The sequence below is a fragment of the Vanessa atalanta genome, chromosome 15 (assembly GCF_905147765.1).
Source record: "Vanessa atalanta chromosome 15, ilVanAtal1.2, whole genome shotgun sequence".
Classification (NCBI taxonomy): Eukaryota; Metazoa; Arthropoda; class Insecta; order Lepidoptera; family Nymphalidae; genus Vanessa; species Vanessa atalanta.
In genome coordinates, this window is record NC_061885.1 from 4,609,398 (window position 1) to 4,632,157 (window position 22,760).

Here is a 22,760-nt window from a genome sequence, read left to right on the forward strand (position 1 = left end):
TTGCTGAGCACACCAAGCTTTTTTGATGCCAATTTGGCTTTGCCTTCCAATTGACCGCGGAACTGAACGAGACTCGAAACATCAACGCCAAGTATTCCGATACTAGCTGTAGCGGCTAACGGAATGTTCTCGAATCGTGGAGATACGACAAATGGTGTTTTTTTAGCAGTTAACGCGCAAACTTGCGTCTTTTTGGGGTTGAAGTGAACTAGGTTTAGCCGACCCCAGTTCGAGACTTTGTTTAACGAAGACTCGATTTCAGATACAAGTTTGTTCCGGTTTTCTTCGACGTTTTCCCGAGAAATATTAGCACGGCCGGTGTATGAGGTGTCTACGGTGCTGTCGTCTGCATAGCAATGAATGTTACTGATTTGCAACAAGTCATTGATATGCAAAAGAAACAGAGTGGTTGATAGAACGCAGCCTTGTGGAACACCAGCATTGACGAATTTTAAGTCAGAGCATGCACCGTCGACAACGACCTTGATGCTCCGATCTGCCAAAAAACTGGTAATCCAATTGCATAATTTTCCGGGAAGCCCATAGGAAGGAAGCTTCGAAAGAAGCGCTTTGTGCCACACGCGATCGAAGGCCTTCGCTATGTCCAGACTGGCTGCTAATGCCTCCCCTTTGCTCTCAACTGCTTCCGCCCATTTATGAGTAAGGTAAACTAGAAGATCACCGGCTGAGCGACCCCGACGGAAACCGTACTGGCGGTCGCTAATCAGCTGGTACTCCTCTAGGTACCGCAGGAGCTGGCAGTTTATAATGGACTCCATTACCTTGGAGAACAAGGAGGTGATGGCTATAGGCCTATAATTGGACGGGTCTGAGCGGTTGCCCTTTTTAGGGATCGGATGCACCAAAGCAGTCTTCCAGGAGCTCGGGACGACGCCGAATGCATAGGATTGCCGGAAAAGACGCGTTAAGACCGGCGCCAACTCGGGAGCACAAGTCCGTAGCACGATTGGAGGGATGCCATCGGGTCCACTCGACTTATGAATATCCAAGGAAAGAAGTGCTTTACGAACTGCACTTTGCCGGAATTTAACCTCCGGCATCGTGGTATCACACCGCGGGATTGTTGGTGGTGACTTTCCTCGGTCATCCAGAGTCGAGTTCGCTGCGAAGAGAGAGCCTAAAAGATCAGCCTTCTCCTTCGCTGTATGGGCCAATGACTCACCGTCCTTGTGCAGAGATGGTAAGGAAGGCTGACAGAAATTCCCTAAGACAGCCTTGGCGAGAGACCAGAACGCACGTGTTCCTGAAGGGAGGCGCACCAGTCTCTCGCCAATTCTGCCAATGTACTCCGTCTTCGCCTTAGCAATCACGTTTTTGAAGGACCTAGAGGCAGAGTTATATTCCTTTCTGATTGCGCTGGTATTTACATCACGAGACGCTGATGCGTTAGCCCAGTCTTGGTAGCGTTCCCATTTTCTGCGTGAAGCCGTTTTGCAGAAACGACCAAACCAGGGCTGGGACTTGCCACCGATGGGGACCGCAGAATACGGAATGAATAGTTCCATACCCTGAAGTACCACATCGGCAACAGAGTCAGCAACAACACTCGGATCATCCGGCGAGAAACAAACCTGCCCCCATGGGTAGGATGCAAAGAAGGACCGCATCCCATCCCAATCTGCTGACCTGTAGATTTTATTTCAAGTGTACCACATCTCCCTCGCTTGAAAGCTCCCATTACAGCCATTAACTTTTATATGTGAAATGAAAATTTCGGTTAGCTTAAAAAATAAGTCGACATTAGTGAAACCATTTGGAAGTATAAAACTTTTTGAAGAGTTGATATAATACGCTTTAATAGCTCAATAATGGCCACAATTCCAATCGTGTGTTGTCATTTTATTTATAAAAAATATGAATTTTTATAGTATCCTTTATTCTACGGAGGCATATACTCATCCAGAAAAGTAATAAAATCACTGCACCTAAACCCATACAGTGCCGTTGCGAAGACTCTGTACTTGACAATGGATACAGCAATGGAAATGGATCCAAACTCACAATATAAGACAAAGGGGCTAGATTACGAGACGATGATTCTCATCACCATGAGCCGAGAAAGCTACAATTGCATAATAGCGTATCATGCAGTGGTCGCAATATCGCGTCACATGAAAAGATTCGTATTTTGTATCCACGACAGCGATAACGCTCTGGAAACACTGGTGGAAAGGGCACAAATTACTGCCAAGGAGATTCTGAAAATGGCGATCCATAGTATAGATGATCAGATAATAAACAGAGTCGCCAATTACCATCTAGACCGGTAAAGGAAATCCGAATACCATGAAGACAAATAACAGCGTATAAGGATACATTCTGAATGAATGAAGAAATTACGTACCTTTTTGTTTTTTAAATGACTTTTGTAGATTTTACTTATACCGCACTGTACCATGGGTCACTAGAAATGCTTAGAATTGTAATATCTTGAAGTATTTATAAATGAAATTGGACAACAGACACCGTCATAGATATTAGAGTAATATGAAATATTAAATATTCTATACATCGCCAATGCGTCACCAATCTTGAGAATTAAGATGTTATATCCCTTGTTTGTATAGTTCCACTGGCCCACTCACCATTCAAACCGGCATACAACAATACTAAGTATTGCTGTTTGGCCGTAGGATATATGATGAGTTGGTGGTACCTTCCCAGACGGGCTTGCACAAAGTTCTACCACCAAGTACACAATAATTAAAATGCTACGTGACAATAATTAGAATGTTAATCTAGAACAGATTTTTATTTAAAAGATTTTTGTATTAAAACATGGTAACACTTTTTAGTAATTAGTTTACATGTATCCTTCTTTTCGCAGCAGTATTTGATATGGTTTGGTCAAGTTTAATAAATTGCGTTTTTTTTGTAGAACGAGGTCAACCCATTATACCATTAGACTTCATAAACATATACGTAACATATTTAATTATGTATGTAGTTGTGTCCCTTGGCGTATTACCCGTGAGTTACTAAGTTTTTGCCGAATCGATAATAAGTTTTATCATAATATGTAAAGAGTATTAAAATGTTATTCTCGACAAGATTATATTAACTTATTATATAAACTTATAATATTTGTATAGCATGTAATTTTTATTGATAATTTGTTTTCTATAAAGCTTTTAAAAACCTGTAAAAATATTTATAACGTTATTATTTTCTTTGAACCGTATAAATATAAGTCTATTTTAGGCACGTTAGCGTCCTAAAATAATCCTCATGACAAATTATAATTAGGCAGACAGACATAGGAGGAAAGGTAAACTAATAACATCTAGTTTAAGACTTCGCAAATTTAATACATCCTTCCTGGGGCACGGTATTCATTTCTATAATAGAAAGGCACCGATATTTATAACTTGTCCTATTAAAAAATTTAAACCTAACAAATAATACATTGATAAATTAGGCACTTTAGTCAATAAATGATTACATAAAAAACATGGACTTATTAGTATTTGCTGATTTTTAGACATTATATATATTCATTTAATTGTACTTTATTGTCAATTTCTTAATCTGTAATTAATATAGTGGAAAAGAGTACTAACTACTAAGTTACTTGGCGGTTCTTCTCGGTAGAATTTTGTTTTCCGAACCGGTTGCAGCTTTATATTTAATTGAACATTTTGACATGATTCAAAAGTGCTTGAGCCTAGTTGAACAAATAATGTTTTTATTTTTTGACTAATAATTTAGTGAATTATAAAAAATACTTACTTCCACGAGCTTGTAGGTTTCGAAGTCTTGCAATTGACGCTGGAATCCGAGATTAGGGTTGGCGACGGCACGCCCCGCACGGACCACTTTTAATGCCTCACGCCAAGTCAGCGGCGTGACGGACATTATGTATGCGACAGCCACCGTCACGCTCCGAGACATGCCAGCCAAACTAGGAACGAATAGATTATTTAGTAGAAATATTCATAATACTTGTAAACTTGAGATTAAATTATATGAAAATTGAATAGAAAAGGTTTCAAGAGACTCGATGGTATACAATAATTCAATGTCACATAATAAAAAAATGTAGACGGTCATTTAAAACTTTAAGAAGATATTTTTGCGTGCGATTTTTTCTGCCACTATATGTCATCTGAAAATTCTGCGGAGTAGAATATGATGATAAGTTATTCGGGTGTTTATGTTGCTATTATGAGTAAGTTAAAATTTGCTTTGATTATTGATATTTCTAGTTAGACAATCAAAGCTGAGTACGCGTCGATAAAAATAGTGGCCAACACTGGAGTGGCAGTATACGCTTACGCACACTAGTAAAGTAGTACGATGTTTTGCGCGGGTCAGGCGTAGCTGTCACGAACGCCAAGATAATAAATTTGACTCGTTTGTTTTAGTTCTTTTGTAGAGCGACGCTCTCACTAGATATATAAATAATATAAGAAATTTCTTTCGTGCCGATATCTTCATTTGTTATATACGAGTATCAGCTAGATTAAGGAACGATCACATAATGTATATAATATGAACATACATTTATCAATACGTTTTCGGGCTATATACTACAAAAAATATTCGATATTTTGTGTCCTATAAGCTAATATTACGAGTATTTACCGAAATTAATTAACGACATTAACGAAACAATTTTATATAATAGTGCTGAATCATTTTTTCTTGGTGTGTCATGTAAATATCATAGATTGCAAAAAAATGGCATGAAGGAATAAGAGTATTAGAGAGAGAGAGAGAGTTTATGTAATTATTCACTTTTTGACATCAGCTTATATATTTTATACTTGTTTATGTAGTTACATTTATATTATAATTATATATTTAATAAACTCATATTTTGTTATTGTATCCGATTTCATAAAAGTGTAATCGATTTCAGAACGTCATTCCTATGGCTTTAAAAAATAATACAAGATGTTTTCCCGCGCAAAATGATTATTGAAAAAACAAAAGAGAGTCGCGCGTGGAATGAGAATAGGAGATTTTTGTGAATTGAATTTTTAACTTCAGAACTATAATATTTATAAAATAAAACAAGTAATAAAAAAAAAATATGTGTACTGGTGTATTTATTATATAATAAAAATACAAGGAAACCGGCTTATTATTAAAATATATTTTCATAGTATTTTTTAACGTTTTTTAAGTAATGATGCGCGAAAATAGCTTATCCCCTCTGTTGCTTAATAAATCTGTACGGAATAAGACGTTGAGCTGAACCGACCTCTGACACATTTATCAGCAAACACATGTTCAAAAGGCTGTCAATTTTGTGTGGGGAATATTTATGGATTCATCGAGCAAGATCAACTATTTCTAGTTAATAGACATCCGATGGTTATATATACATTTTACTGATACATATATGTAAAAAAGATTAACCACTGAGTTTTTTGCCGGTTCTTCTCGGTATAATCTACAATCCGAACCATTGGTAACTTACTAAGATACATTGTATTTATTCTAATGAAATAGCAATTGATGCTTGTAAAAGCCTTCTTAAATAGAGTATAGTTATTTTTTTTAACTCTGCTCAAAACATAGACTGCCATTAGAAATGACGCATTTTTGTGTGTGGATCATATTCTTTTTTAATTGTATGATTTAAAATAGAGTATGCTTGCTTACAAAATTCCATTATTTCAAAGAAAAAACCTATCTTATATCGTCATTGTCAGTGAGATAATACACACGAGACCAGTTAGTCAAATGCTCTTCAAATGAAATCTGAAACAATGTGACCGGCTCGCTTCTCTATAAAGGCAGAGGTATAAAAGGTCGCTAGAGAGTACCATGTCAAGATTCTATGACAAGCATTCTCTTGTTCATCTACAAGTACGACACAATGTAACATGAACTACCTATCTTAGTATTATTCAGGATATAATTTCACATTCGGAATTTAAAGATCTTTCGATATACGAATATTCGAATTGTTTTTTATATTATAAATAAAATAAGATATACAGATAGACAGATTTTGATTTAAGTTAATATTATTTTCTCTTGATTACCTGATGATAAATCATAAACATAATTATGATGTGCATTAATTTGATTTTAAAATATAAAATTAATAATATTTTTATTTACTTATGTGAATTGACGTTGATTACTGCTTGATTCGGAGTTTTAAATTGATTTAATAGATTTAAAAACGTTACAGTGCTACGTAAAACTATTACAGATAGTTAACAAATTAATTTACCACGCGTGACACTGGGTATATATACCCACTTCACATCAAGCAACCAAGTGAAAAATTATGTTTATTAGCGTTGTAGGTAATGTAGGCATATATATATTTTATATAGATTATATTTATAAAGATACTACTTGACACGCATTAGTCAAGTTATTATTGTGACGCAAGATTCATTTCAGACTAATAATATTCGAAGTCATCTAAATAATATTGGCAATTTGCCACACAATCAAATACCTACTCGAGAGAATAATGCCATGACTAATTTTGGTCAAGCGTGTGTAAGTCGTTTTGAGCAAGAGGGTTTAATAAAACGAAGAATTGAAGGAAGATGAACTAAATAATATATTGTTTCTATTCGGACGATGTTTTTTGGTTATGAACCACATTTTATTTTTAAATACAGTAGAACTATTAACCATTTACATAGTATATTATGAATCTATTGAACAACGAATTTGTAAAATTTAATCCGATTAATTAAATGGCTTATTTTTAATCAATATAAGTTGCATTCGAATGATCAGTTAATAACAAAACGATTTTGTACAAAAAAAAAAAAAAACAATGTTCACGCCATTCGCAGTAAATAGTAATGGGACTCTTCCTGAAAAACCTACACCATACTCATTTATTAATTTATTTAATAATTAATTTATTTCTTCATAATTTTTTATTTTTATTTTAATGTCAATTTTTTTCACAATTTCACAAAGCCCTACCACTGAGTAGATAAATATGTTTATCCATATAAATCACTCTCTACTAGCGTACTTCTAACATACTTGGTGCACATTAGTTCCATTGTACGACTGTAATAACTCTCGGTGCGGCCGTTAACGCTATTATGACTCCACAATGCCTAACTAGCACCTGTTTATCATCATTGAATAGACTTTAATTAACCAGAACGTGTAGTGTAGGTCTGATTCGAGTATACTTGTGAGATATAGAATCGTTATATCTTTAATGATTAATTAATTCAAATGTTAACATGTAAGTAGAACCAACATATACGTTGTTCTTATAAAATTAATTTTGACCCTATTTGCATAATTGGGCGAGAATCATATGCTTATATAACAATGTATATATAACAACAACACTCTTTACTGCTTCGATTAGTTTTTTCAAAAATTTGGTAGTCCTATCATTATTGTTTAAATTAAAAGCAAGGAATCCTTTTCAGTTTTATTGTGATATTTTGATGAAATTTATGAGGAATAATATTCAAGTTCAAAGCGCTAGTAAGTTCGCTAAGTAATAAGAAACACGTTTTATATTCTATTTTTCTTTAATAAATTAAAAGCAGATAAAAATTTAGAATGGATTATAACCCCCTCTTACTGAAATCACAGCTCAAATACGTCTGGATATGCTAGTGAGTATTATGTATCCCTTATGGATCCTTCCAAAATTCCATTCCGCGGTAATCAAATTCTTTAGTTCTTTGATCTGCGAAGCCGGTTGCACTGATCTCATAGGACTGAGGTCAGGTCTTTGAACCGGCCAATCCAAAAGACGAATTTCGACCATTAGGTTTTCACGTTGTCAAAATAGTGGGCGCAAATTTTGATGTCCATAAAATTAGTTACCAAAAGTGGTCAATGCGGGTTATGAATGACGTTGTGCATCAGTAAGTAGTTATCGGGTCAATTTTCCGTTTTCGCTGAAGGCGATACACCTACTGTACTGTAACCAAATTTAATCCCGCTCAAAATGTGACAGAGCTCCCGTGATAAGGTATGATGTCTTGAAAACACACCTCTTAAACGTTCTCCTCGTCTTTATAGCACCTAGAACTATACGCTATCCTAGTCTTGTTGAGTCTATGATATAATATAATTACTGATAAGCTTAGCCACGCAGTAATTTAGGGCTGCAAGCAAGGTATGCGTATATTAATAGAAATAAGACTGCTCTTAAGTTTTCATCTTTATTACATCTTCAAGGTTTCCGTAAAAAAAAATTGCGACTTTCTTACGATTAAAAATCTCATCTAGTAATTTGTTACAAGGCTTTCTTCCAGAACGAGTTGTTCTCTTGACGGAAACTGACAGGTTGTTTAGACTGTCAAACGACTCAAATTTGTCTTTAGCGCTCTTTATCTACCGTTTTCGAGACCACTAAACAGTATTTTTAGAGTAGATATGTATTTCGGGAATTCCTGGAACGTCCTTTTTTAAACACCACTGTGCCTTTATAACTGGTGCTTAAATTTTTCAGACAGGAAAAGAACGAAAACTCGTTGTTATTTTTTGTATTTTTTTCAAAAAGATGTTCTATTGTACATAACTTTCATTAAGCCTTGCTATTACTGGTTAAGCATTTCGTAAGTAAAGCAATATGTTCAAAAATTCAAGACACTTGAACTCTTAAAACAAAGGCATTGTCGAATGCACTCGTCACATCTCAACGGGTCGAGGTCGGTTTTACGGAAACTAATTAAAACGTAAAAGTAGCTTTTTCCGCAGTTCGGAGAAACTAGGGCATTAAATTGTTTGCATGCTTATTATAGTGTATTTATAACAAACGTTTTGCTTCGGTATTATACTGTATCTTCTGTTTTACCTGATATTGAATAATCTTACGTTTAATGGTTACATTACGACACAAGTTCACAAGAACTTCAACGTTGAATACCCCAAAACAATATCGGTCTTTAATAATCAAACGTGGATTGAGAAAGGAGCTTTATTTGTCATTACTTTTCTGCCGCCCGTTCGTAAGCAGAGTTCGTAAAGCGCGTAAATTAAGATGGGAGTAAATTTTAGTTAAAGGTTTATTTAAACGTGAATAAGCGATTTACATACATCACTTTACGTCAGTATTACTCGTTTCAATCCGTTCGTTTCGATTTTTTTAGTTGTAAAGATTTATGTGCGATTCTAATTTATTTTTTCAATCCTAAAATATAAATTACAATTTATTTGAGTGACTGAAATGTGGTCTTGATTAAACTTCATCTTCTTCGGAGAATTGCGGCAAAAAAATAATTGAAAAATTCGAATAATCTTTTCGAATCACATTTCGTTTAAGTAGTAGAATCTGTTTCTCGGTTTTAAAATTGTATATCATAGTTTTTTTCTTAAATAAATAATTTGAATGTGTTTAAATAAATACATGTTTATTATAATTAGTTCTTTCGATTGCCGTGTGGTTAGATTTTATTCAAGTCCCGGTTAGCGAAGAAAAGAACTAAAGAGTACTTCTGTGCTTGTGCACACACTTGAGCACTATCATAACTCTTGTGCAATTGACTAATGAAGGCTGAGAATGGTCACCTCGAACGGAGTTAGTCAGGAGAACATATCCTTATTGACAATTTTTAACAAACGTAAAATATGTTTAAATTTTTGAGATACGATATAATGATGATATGATATGATATGATATGATGATATAATTATAAAGATTTTTTTGAATAGGAATTCTTAACTAATTAATTGTGGTTTTTTTTGCAAATTTGAAACGTTGATTAAACCTTTGTCATAACGACTAATTACCTTTTGGCAAAATTTCTCATGTTTTAGTTCGGAACTTTGTTAGTAGTGACTTTGGCATATATTTGTAAGACTATCTCGTGGGAACATGTTAATTTCTTGAAGTTATTCCACGTATGAAGTATACCTATCTATGTCACAGTTCATACGTCCTTCATAACTTGCTTGCAGTGGTCAAATGAATTATTTATTGCAACACCGATGGTTTGATTAATCATATAGTTGCAAAACAACATCAATTTATAGTTAGACTTGTTCTGGACCATACATCGCCGATTAAGACAACTAAAAAATATCTGTTTAAATATGTACGTTAAAGCCTTAAAATTAGACATAATAGTAATTCTAAGCCTAAACCGTAAATATTTTTATAATATTTCCTGTTTCTTAGTTACCTACTTACTTTGCTTTAGACATTTATATATTTTTATAATCCACTACATTAAAAAAAATATATTTTATTTTACGAATAAAATCAAATGTCAATTAACGAAGGTCTTTAATGTTTGTGAAAACGATTAAGGGATTTACATTTTCATTCTAATGCGATGAATTGAAGCAGATGCGGTTCAGACAAATTAATTTTGTCTCTGCTTGACAAAAGGATTATGGCGGTTGAGACATCGTTTTAATATTTAATAAAATACAGTTAAACAAAAAAATTCACATTATAGTAAGATATTTTTTTGCAAAAATCTTATATAATATCCATTTAAGGCCAAATACGTAATAGAAAGGACAAAATATTGAATTGGCACAGAGCCACGTAGGGAGAAACGGAGTAAACACGTATATGCGTAACCCAGATTAATGTAATGACGTGATCGCAAAGCCTCCCATACGATTAATATGTTGTGACAGTAATCGTCTCCCATATATGTAGCTGTTGTTAGGCTATGTAAGTACACAATGGATGTTTCAAATTTCTACAAATTTGAAATAACTAGCATATGTAAAGGCTGATTTACACGCATTAAGTTGTCAAGTATTTGTCTAAACTTCAACTTAATTTTAAATTATTTAATTGATGTTCACATTAAAATTAGCAAGTAGCAAGTTAAAATTTAACTTGCCACAGAACAAACAGATTTGAAATAATTTTTTTGGTTAAGTTGGTGGTCGTGGCTAAAACTTGTTACGTTTGGATAGATATAATTAGTTAAATATCAGTTACATTCACAAATTAGAACATTTATTTTGAAAGTAATAAAGAGCTTAACTACTTAGTACATTATACGCTTACTAAAAATGAAATCACTGAAAATTTGCTTACGCATATATTTTAAGCTTTTTGAGTTTCAATGTACTGAGTCTTTAGTCTTAATGTGTTAACAAGTACATGAGTTCTGTAAAAACATATAAAAAGTAAAACGGTACTCACTTATACACGATAAAAAGAATGGAAATAAAACAACAAACTAAGCTGTTAAAAAACAAAAACCAATCGATGCAATGCAAAAGTAAATATTGCGTTCTATTTTTACTACAACATACAAGTATATATATTAGATTTAAAATGGTATCGTGTAATTTTATGGATATTAAATTGACTGTTTCTTGGGCCTCAGAGACTATAAGTTCGGACTGATAGGACATCCTAACGACTTTTGTTTAAATATATTAGCCTTTAACTTGGAGGGTGAATTGAAGATACACCTTGACCTATTTGTCTACAAGGCCAGAAGGATATTCTGTTAAGAGGCTAGTGAATTCGAATGCGAAACCTATAACGCGTTGATGTGTCTTTCATTGTATACAAGCAACACGTGTTGTTCTGTTGTTCTGTTTTAAGACATATTCACTGAAAGGACAAAACACAGAGTAATTTGTGATGTTATTAAATTAGATATTTAACTTCATTCTTAATTAACGATTTTTTAAATATAAATATTCCTAAGTTCATCAAAAATTATATAAAATTGACTCAATTTTAATGGATATCAAAAACTTTAATTAAAAATATGTATTATGTATTATTTGAAATTAAATATTTAATAATGTTTATTTATATTATATAATATTACTATGTTTTTTCTAGAATCTCTAGGATATATTTTTCAAATATTTGGATCATATTATATTTTACGATATATATCTCTTGACTACTACTCTCTTGATCACTCCCTTACAGAACCAGCGTTCGATATCAAATCTTTTGCTTTAAAATTTCATCATCAATGGCGGAGATCATCAGACATTTAAAAAAGGCGAGCAAATGATAGATTTATATTATATATGGTGATGATATTATGTTTTCACGGGTCTTAATGACCGGGACTTAGTTACGTCATATTTTTTATTGTAAATTGCATAAGGTTTGGTACATTACATTTAATGATGCAATTATTGAGCGGTTGCAATTCGCGTATGTATTATTTTATTTATTTTTTTATTGTAGAGAAGAAATAATTTTTAGAATACGGTTTAAATATCGAATCTAAAGTACAGCTTAAAGTATTCTTAAAGTATTAACATATACTACATTGTAGTTTGTCATACAGGCTCTAAAATTGGCTAAACTAAAAATACTCAATACCATAGTGTTCAGGTTATTTGACATATAAGCATCAAACAGCAAACTTATCCACCCACCCGTATAAAAGTAAGGCAGATTTCAATTTATAAAGAGGTTAAGCTGTTTAGGCAGCTTATTAGATCACGAATGAAACCGAATTGAAAAGAAAAGAGACACACAGATACAATGGGAAAAATATTTTCTTATTGTTGAATATTGAAATTTGACGAAGGGAGTTTTCATGAGTTGCAAGAAATATTACTGATACTTCATTGTAAAATACAAGACAAAATCCTTTTACTAAAGGATCCATTGAATCAAGAATGTAATAATAAGGATAAGTATGCATTCTAATTTTGTAGAAATTTATTGTAATTTGTGTTTAAATAATAATATTTTTGTTTGTTCTATTTATAAAACAAAAAATTAAAACAAAGAAATATTATGTGATAAATTTTCTTTGATGATAAATAAATCTCTTTTTACGTGTTTCTTTTTGTGCTTTCTTAAGTCTATGAAAAAGCTTTGAGTTATTTATTCAATGAGAATAAAATATTCATCATGATTTTATTACGCGAGTTTAATGTTTATGTTGAAAACTAATAAAATTATAACAGAAACAGTAAGAGCCTGTAAATTTCCCACTATTGGGCTGAGGTCTTCTCTCTCTTTGAAGAGAAGTTTAGAAGCTTGGATAAAATAATATTTTTTTGTTAAATAATATCCAACCACCATAGGATTTTCAACTCGCAAATTTATTCATAACATGGAGTTAAAAATTAAAAACATAAAGGTGAAACTACAAATGACTACTAGTGTAGTTACCTTGCAAGATACAGACATCAGTATTATAAAACAAAATCCCCCAGCTTCGGTCTGTCTGTCTGAACGCAATAAACTCGAAAAAGTACCGAACGGATTTGCATGCGGTTTTCAACAATAGACCGATTGATACGTGGGGATGGTTTAGATGTATAATTAATTAAAGTTTTGGGTAAATTGGTTCAAATATGACTATGACTTGAAAATCTTGCCGTATTTCAGCTAATAAAAATATGCTGAATGGGAGTAAACTAATAGAGTTACATAAATTGCTTTACATTAGCAGCCTGTAAATTTCCCACTGCTGGGCTAAGGCCTCCTCTCCCTTTGAGGAGAAGGTTTTGAAACATATTGCCCCACGCTGCTCCAATGCGGATTGGTGGATATACATGTGGCAGAATTTCGTTGAAATTAGACACATGTAGGTGTCCTCACGATGTTTTTTTACCGCCGAGCGCGAGATGAATTATAAACTAACATAACCACTGGGCCATCTCGGCTTAATATTGCTATAAAAACCTGTTATATAGCCCTTTTTTCAGCCGAGCAAAGCCGGGACGGGTTAGTTAGCTTCAATAAAATATTAAACAGTATCAATATGTAACTTACCAATGTATGAGAACATTTCCATCCCTTAATCGCGCAGCATGTATGAAATCGTTACAAAGGCTGAAATACTGCGTTAGGTTCTGATCAGGAGAGTCGGATGCCATAATGCAGAGGTAGTGTTTATCCTGTAAAAAAAAAAAAACAATTAATTAATTTGGATCGCTACATCAAATAAATAAAAAAATGAATAAGATCGTATTTTTTGTCATCTAGCTTACGCCCTAACGGATGAGATGTCGTTGGAATTGTATAAGCGTATGAGGATGTATTACGTGAATATAAATCTAATGTGCGGTTAACGTCCGCATAAATCCTTAAAACGAATTGTGCGTGTTTGTTATTTTTTGTATCTTTTTATTTAATTTATTTTTTCGTAGTCAAATTACATTTCGGTTACTTCTAAGTAGAAATTTTAACATTCGTTTTAATCATAAAAACAGCTTTTTATGTTATGGTAGGTGGACGGACAAATGGGCCATCTGATGGTAAGAAGTCACCACCATCCAAATAATAACCATTCCTTACATTATACCAATACGCTACCAACCTTGGGAGCTAAGATGTTATGTCCCTTGTGCCTGTAGTTACATTGGCTCACTCACCCTTCAAACCGACACAATAATATTAAGTATTGCTGTTTAGCGGTAGAACATCTGATGAGTAGGTGGGACCTACCCAGATGGGCTTACACAAAACCCTACCACCAAGTACCTCTATTAGATATTTTCATATTTTTCCACGGGCAACTTTTTATACTTGACATATATTCTAAAAATATACACTTGTAGATTTTGTTTGTTTGAATATTTGAAAACAATATTTTTGCAATAAATAGTCCATTTATTGAGAAAACATTACTCGTGATTATATAAAAAAAATCCGAATGAAAATATTAAAAAAAAGCGATCACAGTGATTATGCTGACATAAAAGTAAAAAGTCGCAAATCATTTAGCCCGGGAGAGACATTAATTGCCGCGTCGACACACTCAAATCAAGTAAGAGGGAGGGCGGTGCGCTTCGTGGTTAAAGCGATTCATTCCTTTAACAAATGTATGAAATATCGCGCTTCTGGAGGGTTGCATATATTTAATAATTTAATCAATATAGACTATTTCATTTGTTTTCGTTTTTAAATATCAAATAATTTTCATAAACAACAAACAACTTATTTTCAGTGTTAATAATATTAATTAGAATTATACTAAGAAAAATGAGGAAAACACATTTATGGACTGCTCTACTCTTTTGTAAGAACTATTTTAGTCAATATCTAACGAACAAAAATAAAAGTTTGACAAACTGAGGAGCAAAAGTGGTGAACTGATTTATCTTTGTCTATTTATACATAGATAAAATCGACACAGAACGCAAAAACTGGTTCATATTTACTGTCACCCTCTTGCTGACATACCTACAAACTGGTATATATTTATACAAGTATTGATGGAAGTTTATATTTAGTTATCGATCGTCTATTTCGGAATGGATTCTTAGCACAAGCAATGACCGCTGACTAGGTTTGATTAGATTGCTGTTAATTATGTTAGGCACTATAAATAATTCTTCAATGATATTCAATTTAAAATGCCAACATTAATTGAGTTCTAATATTTTTTTGACTAGTTGTCTCCTACCGCTACACACGCGTTTTAGGGGTTGGTCGTCAAGTATTAAGTAGAAAAAAGCTTTAGACGTCCTTACGGTTCAAGCTTCATACCTAATCTCATCAAATTCGGTTTAGTGATTTTGCCGTAAAAGAGCAAAGGACAGACAGACAAACAGATCGACGGACGGACAGCAAGACAGTTACATACGCATTTATAATGTTGATATAAATTTAAATAAAGTTAAATCATCTTTAAAAGTTCGCGAGTGAGGTTGCGGGCGACACTTAGTTTTGAAATAAAAAGCGTTTTCAATTGAACAACGCGACCTTATGAAAAAATTATCTTCCCGGCTATTCCGGCCAGTTGAAACATTCCAAAAAAAGTAGTTTAAAGTTGCCATTATAAACGTAACTTTATGTATTATTATATTTTATAAAGCGTTAGTCACGAACTTATGATATTTATATAAACTGAAAAAGAAAATCAGTTAAATGTAAAATCTAAATTAGGTGAAGCGTAATGAGTGACTGCAGTTTTCTTTAGTTCAAGTCGGAACGCTTAAGGCATTAAAAGCGCATTTTAAGCCAACAACAAATACGCAGCTCATCTCTAAATGCATTCAATTTCAAGCCTTTCATGAAAATACGATTTTCCCATTAAGAAAAACCAAATTCGTTAACTCGACTTAAATTAAGAATTAAGAAAGATTAATAAATATATTTATCTAATATATTTCAACATAATATTATTAACTAATTGTTGACCTCTTCATTTATCTTTTTCATAATTTTGTTTTTTTTTTTTTTATAATTCCATATTTAAAAAAAATAACAATTTTGTTATTATGTATAGGAGCCGAGATTTGTTAAATTACCTTTTAACCGAATATTGTTGGTTAAAATCCTGGTAAGCACTGAATTATGCACTTCATCATCACTACATAGTATAAAACTGCTGTCTGTCCCTATGTATGCTTAGATATTTAAAATTACATAACGGATTTTGATCCAATCTTTTTTAATAGATAGATTGATTCAAGAGAAAGGTTTATATGTATAATACATGTGCAATATAGTAGGGAAACACTGATAATTTTAGAGGTTTGAAGTGATATCGTAAATAAACACATTTTTGCGCTTTCATTGCAAACGCTGAACCCTACGAGATAGATCAAAATAATGAACAACAATATTGTACACCTTACAAAGATTTTCAAAAAAGTCCGCGATGGTATATATCTGTCTTTTAGGGATAGACCAAAACAACCATTTTTATCCTTTACTTTTTACGAGAAAAAATGGTTTATTTTCGAAGCGATTTTAAGCAATACGGCATTAATCCTAATCTAATTAAGTACTTTAAATACATTGTACATTTAATATAAATCAATATGGCCATTTATAACATGTAATTTAAATTAATATTTTCGAAGATATTAGAGATTTAAAACGCAGGGAAATAGCGGTTTGTATTATCTAACGACTGAAAAACTGTGAACGTTGTAAGACATTCTGTAGTTTATTTAGTGGCAGCATTGCACCCGTGCGAAGCCGGGGCGAGTCGCTAGTAATTTGTATGTATAAATTTCTCCCACTAGATGGTGAAAGAAAACATCGTGACGGATCGTCCACGTGTTCGATGAACATCTGCCACAATATCTACCAAACTGCATTAGAGCAGCGTGGTGGAAAAAGGTACAAACCCCAAAAGGAGATGATACCTTACTTTAGTTTTACAAATAAATATATTTGTAATATAATAAGAAAATACATTAAGGTAAGACCCATTATGTGAACAATTCTACTATGGGTTTGAAAAAAACTTTCGTTTTATTGTAGGAATTCAAGATACAGCACCCGAGGGAGTCGTATAGGTGAAAATCGCCTCGAACGCTATAATCTAACTTTCACAGACAATAACGATCAGTTAACTGGGTACAGCCGGTCGTTCACCTTTATTTATTGTGTTGTAAAGGAGAATTGCCTATATTGCAATTGAATTCTAAATGAGAATATGAATGAACTTATTTGTTATTTATTAACTTTTAATCTTATCCGTTACAAGGAAAATAATCCTAAAATAAATTTTGACAATGTTTCAATGGGCTATCACAAGCCAAAATAAAAAACCATAAGTATTTTTTACTAAAAATAATGTTTCTCATGATCGAAAGTTGTATTGTCGAAAGCCTCTACAGGATGAACTTAGGTTTTACAATACTATTGGGTATTTTACACTTTAAAGAATTTCAATATTTACTTGAAAAAATACAGTGGTTTATGTTTTAAAAATCAATGAAAAATAACTTTATCTAATTAGATATAAATGAATTCTCAAGTAGAACTAATTTTATTAGTAATTATTAAGGGGCTACTTATCATGAATAGACCCGAGATAGCCCAGGAGTTAGAACATATGAATTTTAACCTTACATTCAAAACTTACCAACTTACCACTGAATTTTTACGTGTTTAAAATTCATTGAGAGAAAACATGCATGTGTCTTATTAAAGTCTTTTACGTGTCTATTAACCCACATTGAGCAACGTTGAGGAATAACCTTCAAACACGAGTGGATCTTAATCCATCTCTGGGATATTACCAACTTTTACGTCCCAATAAATGTATATGCTTAATCTACTTTCTTCCGCTTATCAAAGACAGACATGTTTATCGAGTGAATAGTTTTAGAAGCAGATAGAAATCTGTATGTAAAATTATTCTATGTAACGTAACCCAACGATAGAAAAATGTTTTCTTATGTCAAACTAGAAATTTTATATTTTTTTATTTGAAATAGTTTAAGCGGTCGTGTTTAATAACTAAAATAATACCCGTATTACAGTTTATAGAGGGTTTATATACATGAGAAAATGTACCGTTTCAACAATATTTAAAAACAGGTCACAAGAAATTCGTGTGTCGTGTGGTTTTGGGTTGAATCGTCAAATTTTTACGATCCGTCTTTCGTGAAATAGTCGTCTAGACGATAAAGTACGTTTGAACAAGATTTATAGTTCGCTACGACCTAAACATGCAATGTATTCCAGTTCAATGAGTAAATGGGCTCCATGTAACCGTGTAACACATATAATTATGTACGCATAATCGTTCTGAGAAGTCGTTCACACTTGATTTCATCCAGTATAATAAAGTGCTTACAAGATTTAGGATTTGTTTTGATGTCAATGACGAGAAAGTTAATATTGGTTTTTATATTCTATGTATACGTCCAGGTGGTTTAAAGCTTTGCACAGTTGTTTTTAGTTCGTGCATAGTTTATGATACAATACAATTAATATTGGTGATGCATGAGTCATGAAATCATCAAAACTAAACTTCAGTCGGAACTGGTATCAATAATACAATTTTGATTTGACTTCAAGTTCACGGATGTTATTGTTGCTATAACGGTGCGTTCTTTAATAATATTTATTCTATATTAAGGTTTTTATAACATAGAATAAAGTTTATTAACGAAAATACATATCTTTTACAAAATATTAATTTAATTTAATGATCATATTATAAGCCTTAAAAATAACAGAATAACATCGTAAGGAAATCTGTATGAACTCATCACATGAGTTGCTGCCACATGTGTCCACTAGCCTGCACTGGAGCAATATTACATATATTGTAAAAGACTTAAAAGAGTGGCTTAGGCTAAAAAGAGGTCCCAGCTCTAGGATATTTACGGAACTTTAATGTAGTTTTTATTGTGCTTATAAATTGTAGGGATATTGTTTAAAGGCCGGCAATGCACCTGCAAACCCCTGGTGTTGCGGATGTCCATGGGCGGTGGTAATAATAATAGTGGTGGACTTTCCATCAGGTGAGCCTCCTGCTCGTTTGCCCCCGTATAACATAAAATATATATATATATATATATATTGTTCATAAGATTTTTATATGTATATATATTTTTATTCAATACAGTTTATTTCAACACGTTGTGATGGAAACATTTTAAAAATGGAAAACGATCTTCATATTACAGCTTGCTGAGAATGAGCCGTCGAGCTCTGGATTTGAATAAATTATGAGTGACGTCGAAACGCAAGGCTATAGATATTTATACGTGCTTTAGATATTTTGAGCGAAATTTTGCTTGAATCGAATTGAGTTTGTCTGTATCAAAAGTTTCAACGGCCTTAATTACCGTTGAACCGTATAATTCCACATTCTGCTTTGTTAATAATAATAGGAATATTATAGATACATAAAAGTTACAAGCTTTTATTGAACTTGCAATGTATGTTTAGGTGAAATCTTGCAACTCAAATTAGGAGCAAGTATTTTTAACCGATTAAGCTGAAGTTTTGTATACACGTTCAGTTTGGATGACAATGCATGGTTAACTTTGTGACGTCATTCTAAATCCTGCATGGCGAATCACCCAAGATGGCGGATATTTTTTTTTTTAATTTATTCCTTCGAATGAAATTTCTGAGGATAAGTCAAAAAATAAAGTTACGTCACTTTAAACCAATATGGTGGAGTAAGTGTTTAGTGCTTGTCTCTAATATGGGTATCAATAGAAAGGACTTACTGTGAATACGAATGCGAGTTTAAAAAAAATATGGTCAATATCAACTCCATTGAAATCCGTCCTCCATCCGTCTGAAATTTTGGTGAACTGGTAAATGTGCAAAAAATAATACTATACCCTGTTCAAGTTAGTTTGACCTTTTTGACAGACGGGCTAGTGATGAGAAACAGAAAATATAACATACCTATAACAGTCGATGGAACGATGGAATGCGTAATTCAAATTAGAATTCAATTTTTTTAACTAATTTTTCTAAACAGAGTTATGTAACCTAAAGAGACCCCAACCACTACCTAAAAAGAGCCCAACCAAAAGGACCCCTGTTCGCAACAATAACTTAACAATAATTCTTAATAAGGATTTTTGTAATCGATATTTATAGCAGTTACTGTCCGACCGATGTAACATTGTACAAGCGTCTTTTATTTTCAGTGTTTCTATTTAAATTTTACTTTGAAGCAATAATATATAATAGAAAAAGTCTTAAAATTGAATCGCTAACGCTTGAATCTTTAGGAACTTTTGTATTATACTTATGTATTTTTACAATTTTTAAAATCATTAAATTAAGAAAATAATATGTTCGTCATTGCAAAGTTATGTCGATTTACATCTATCAAAAAGATGAAGTTATCTTGTACAGGGTATAATAACGTTTTTTCATATTTGACACATTTGACACAATATTTTTGATATAAAAGCTTGTCGAGATTAACTTGTGTAGATAAACTAGTAAATTAAACAATTTCATGTAAATAATTTTACCTATTATAATTTAAACTAAAAAATACGAGTAAGTACTTTAATCTCGCGACAAGCTATTATCATATAAATCCATTTCCATTTTTCAATTCAATACGATATTGTAAGAGACAATATAATTTTACATCGGGTACGTGGTATTACGGCGTGCTTAATACTATCGCTTTGATAAAAGAGACTAAGTTAAGAGGACTACAAGAGCTAAGTGCCCTTGAGAATCGCACGCACACACTTACAAAATCGACAAAAACGGCAAGCCCGTGTACTAAGGGTTAAGCGAGGTAACGAGATTACGCCCAAATATTCTAATAGATGGCGTCAAACCGAGGGACGTAAGATCAATCATAAATCTCATAAAAAATAGATAGGACAACAGAATTATTTTTATTTCTTTCGATGTTAGTTAACAAATGATTATAAAATAAAACTGATTCAATTAAACTTACAATATTTTTATTTATATTTTGTATACAATAAAATAGACAGTTAGTTTTAACCTTTTTTTTCTATTATTTATATTATTATACCACAATTAGTTCTTATACTAAATATTGAAACATACCAATTTTTAACATTTTATAAAAGTTTAATGATCTATTTATATAATAAAATCGTAAGTGTTCGAAATCTGTTGTGTAGTGACCGTGGGGTAACATATAGCGTAGTATTTGTTCGATTTATTAATATTGGTTCATAAAGAAAAAATATATATTCAATTAAAAAAAAAAATCTAAATATTTACTAGAAAAAAATGTTGTCAATTCGATTTGGTTGAATCATTGATGAATGAAAGGTTAATCATAATAGGTTTAATCATAAATCTCATAAAAATAGATAGGATATTAGAATTATTTGTATTGCTTTTGACTGTTATTCGAAAATGATTAAAAAATAAAACTGATTTAATTAAACTTAAAATATTTTTATTTATATTAAGTATTACAAAAAAAAAACATTTAAAGTTAATTTTTTTTTAAATTTTTTTATTTAATTTCACTTGTATGTATTAAAGTTATTACATATGTCCTGAAATCTTGGAATAAATATTACACCCACTTTCAGCTGAAAGTTGGCTCACATATTTAATCTCGATGACAATGCACGATTCATGAATTGCTGCTATATTCAATCCAATATGGCGGACGTTACAAAAAAATTTAAATTTATGAATTACGTACAAATGACACTTCTAAATATTCTAGTTCTCTGGTTCACAACAATTACATTTTTTTTGTTACGACTTTACTTTTTTTTATTATTATTAAAATTAGTTCATACATAACTTTAATTCTTATTATAAACAATCGATAAAATTAAACTCTTACGCAATATAAATAGCTTCCGTGTTATTGTTTTCGACTTTCTTTATTCTGTAAAAAATAAATATATGTTAGTAATTACATTTTTATTAATTATAAAATTATGTATTTAAAAAATATGTATCTTAATATGTCATAGTAGTTATAATGAAAAAAAATGCTTCGGGTTCATGGGGATCGAATGTAGTCACTTGATCCCCATGAAAGTCAATTGATGTTTTCCTTCCTTTGACCAAATACTCTATCGTAATTATTAAGAATGGCTCGAAAAATCTGATTATATGCGAACTGATTGCACATTTTTCTAATAGATGTTTTCAATATTCATAATTTATAAAAAAAAAATATGTTTACTAATTAAATACTCTTACCTTTTAATATCGTTCATGTGTATGTTCGGCGCTTGATTTATATAAACGTTTTTTAGTTTTCCTCACGCGTTTCACTTTATTTCCCATATTTACACAATTAAAATTTATAACAAATAATATAATAAAAAAACAAATGCCTAATTACTACTACACTATTTTAACTTAATATATTTATTTACAAGAAAGTATAAAATTTATTATAAGAAAACATGAAACAATGAATTTACAATTAAAATTACAAAAAAATATCTCGTAACGTAATGACTGATGCGGCGAAAAGATCGACACGTCTGTATAGCATCAGGCTTCGGCCGGCATTGTCTGTACACGGCGTTTACGCACACATGCGTACGCATTTTGTTCGAAAATAAGAATATCGGATTTAAAAAAAATCTATTGATTTTACTAAAAAAGTGACACCCAGGTTAAATAGTATATTGCTTGTAGAATAATCTGACAAAAAACCAGAATTATGGAACGTATATAAGTA

General features: G+C 32.0%; 1 protein-coding gene across 5 annotated transcripts in view; it reads right to left on the reverse strand.

The window, feature by feature from the left end:
• LOC125069383 (dual specificity protein phosphatase 22-like) overlaps window positions 1-22,760 on the reverse strand; it is a 53,751-nt gene that overhangs the window by 12,515 nt on the left and 18,476 nt on the right. For all 5 annotated transcript variants that reach the window (XR_007119835.1, XM_047678863.1, XM_047678861.1 and 2 more), the window contains exons 3-4: window positions 13,658-13,782; window positions 3,751-3,922 (exon numbers count right to left, since the gene is read on the reverse strand). Coding sequence is in view for 4 of the 5 variants with exons in the window: in XM_047678863.1 (XP_047534819.1) it covers window positions 3,751-3,922; window positions 13,658-13,782 (297 nt within the window). In the remaining variant the exon portion in view is untranslated. The remainder of the gene's footprint in view (window positions 1-3,750; window positions 3,923-13,657; window positions 13,783-22,760) is intronic.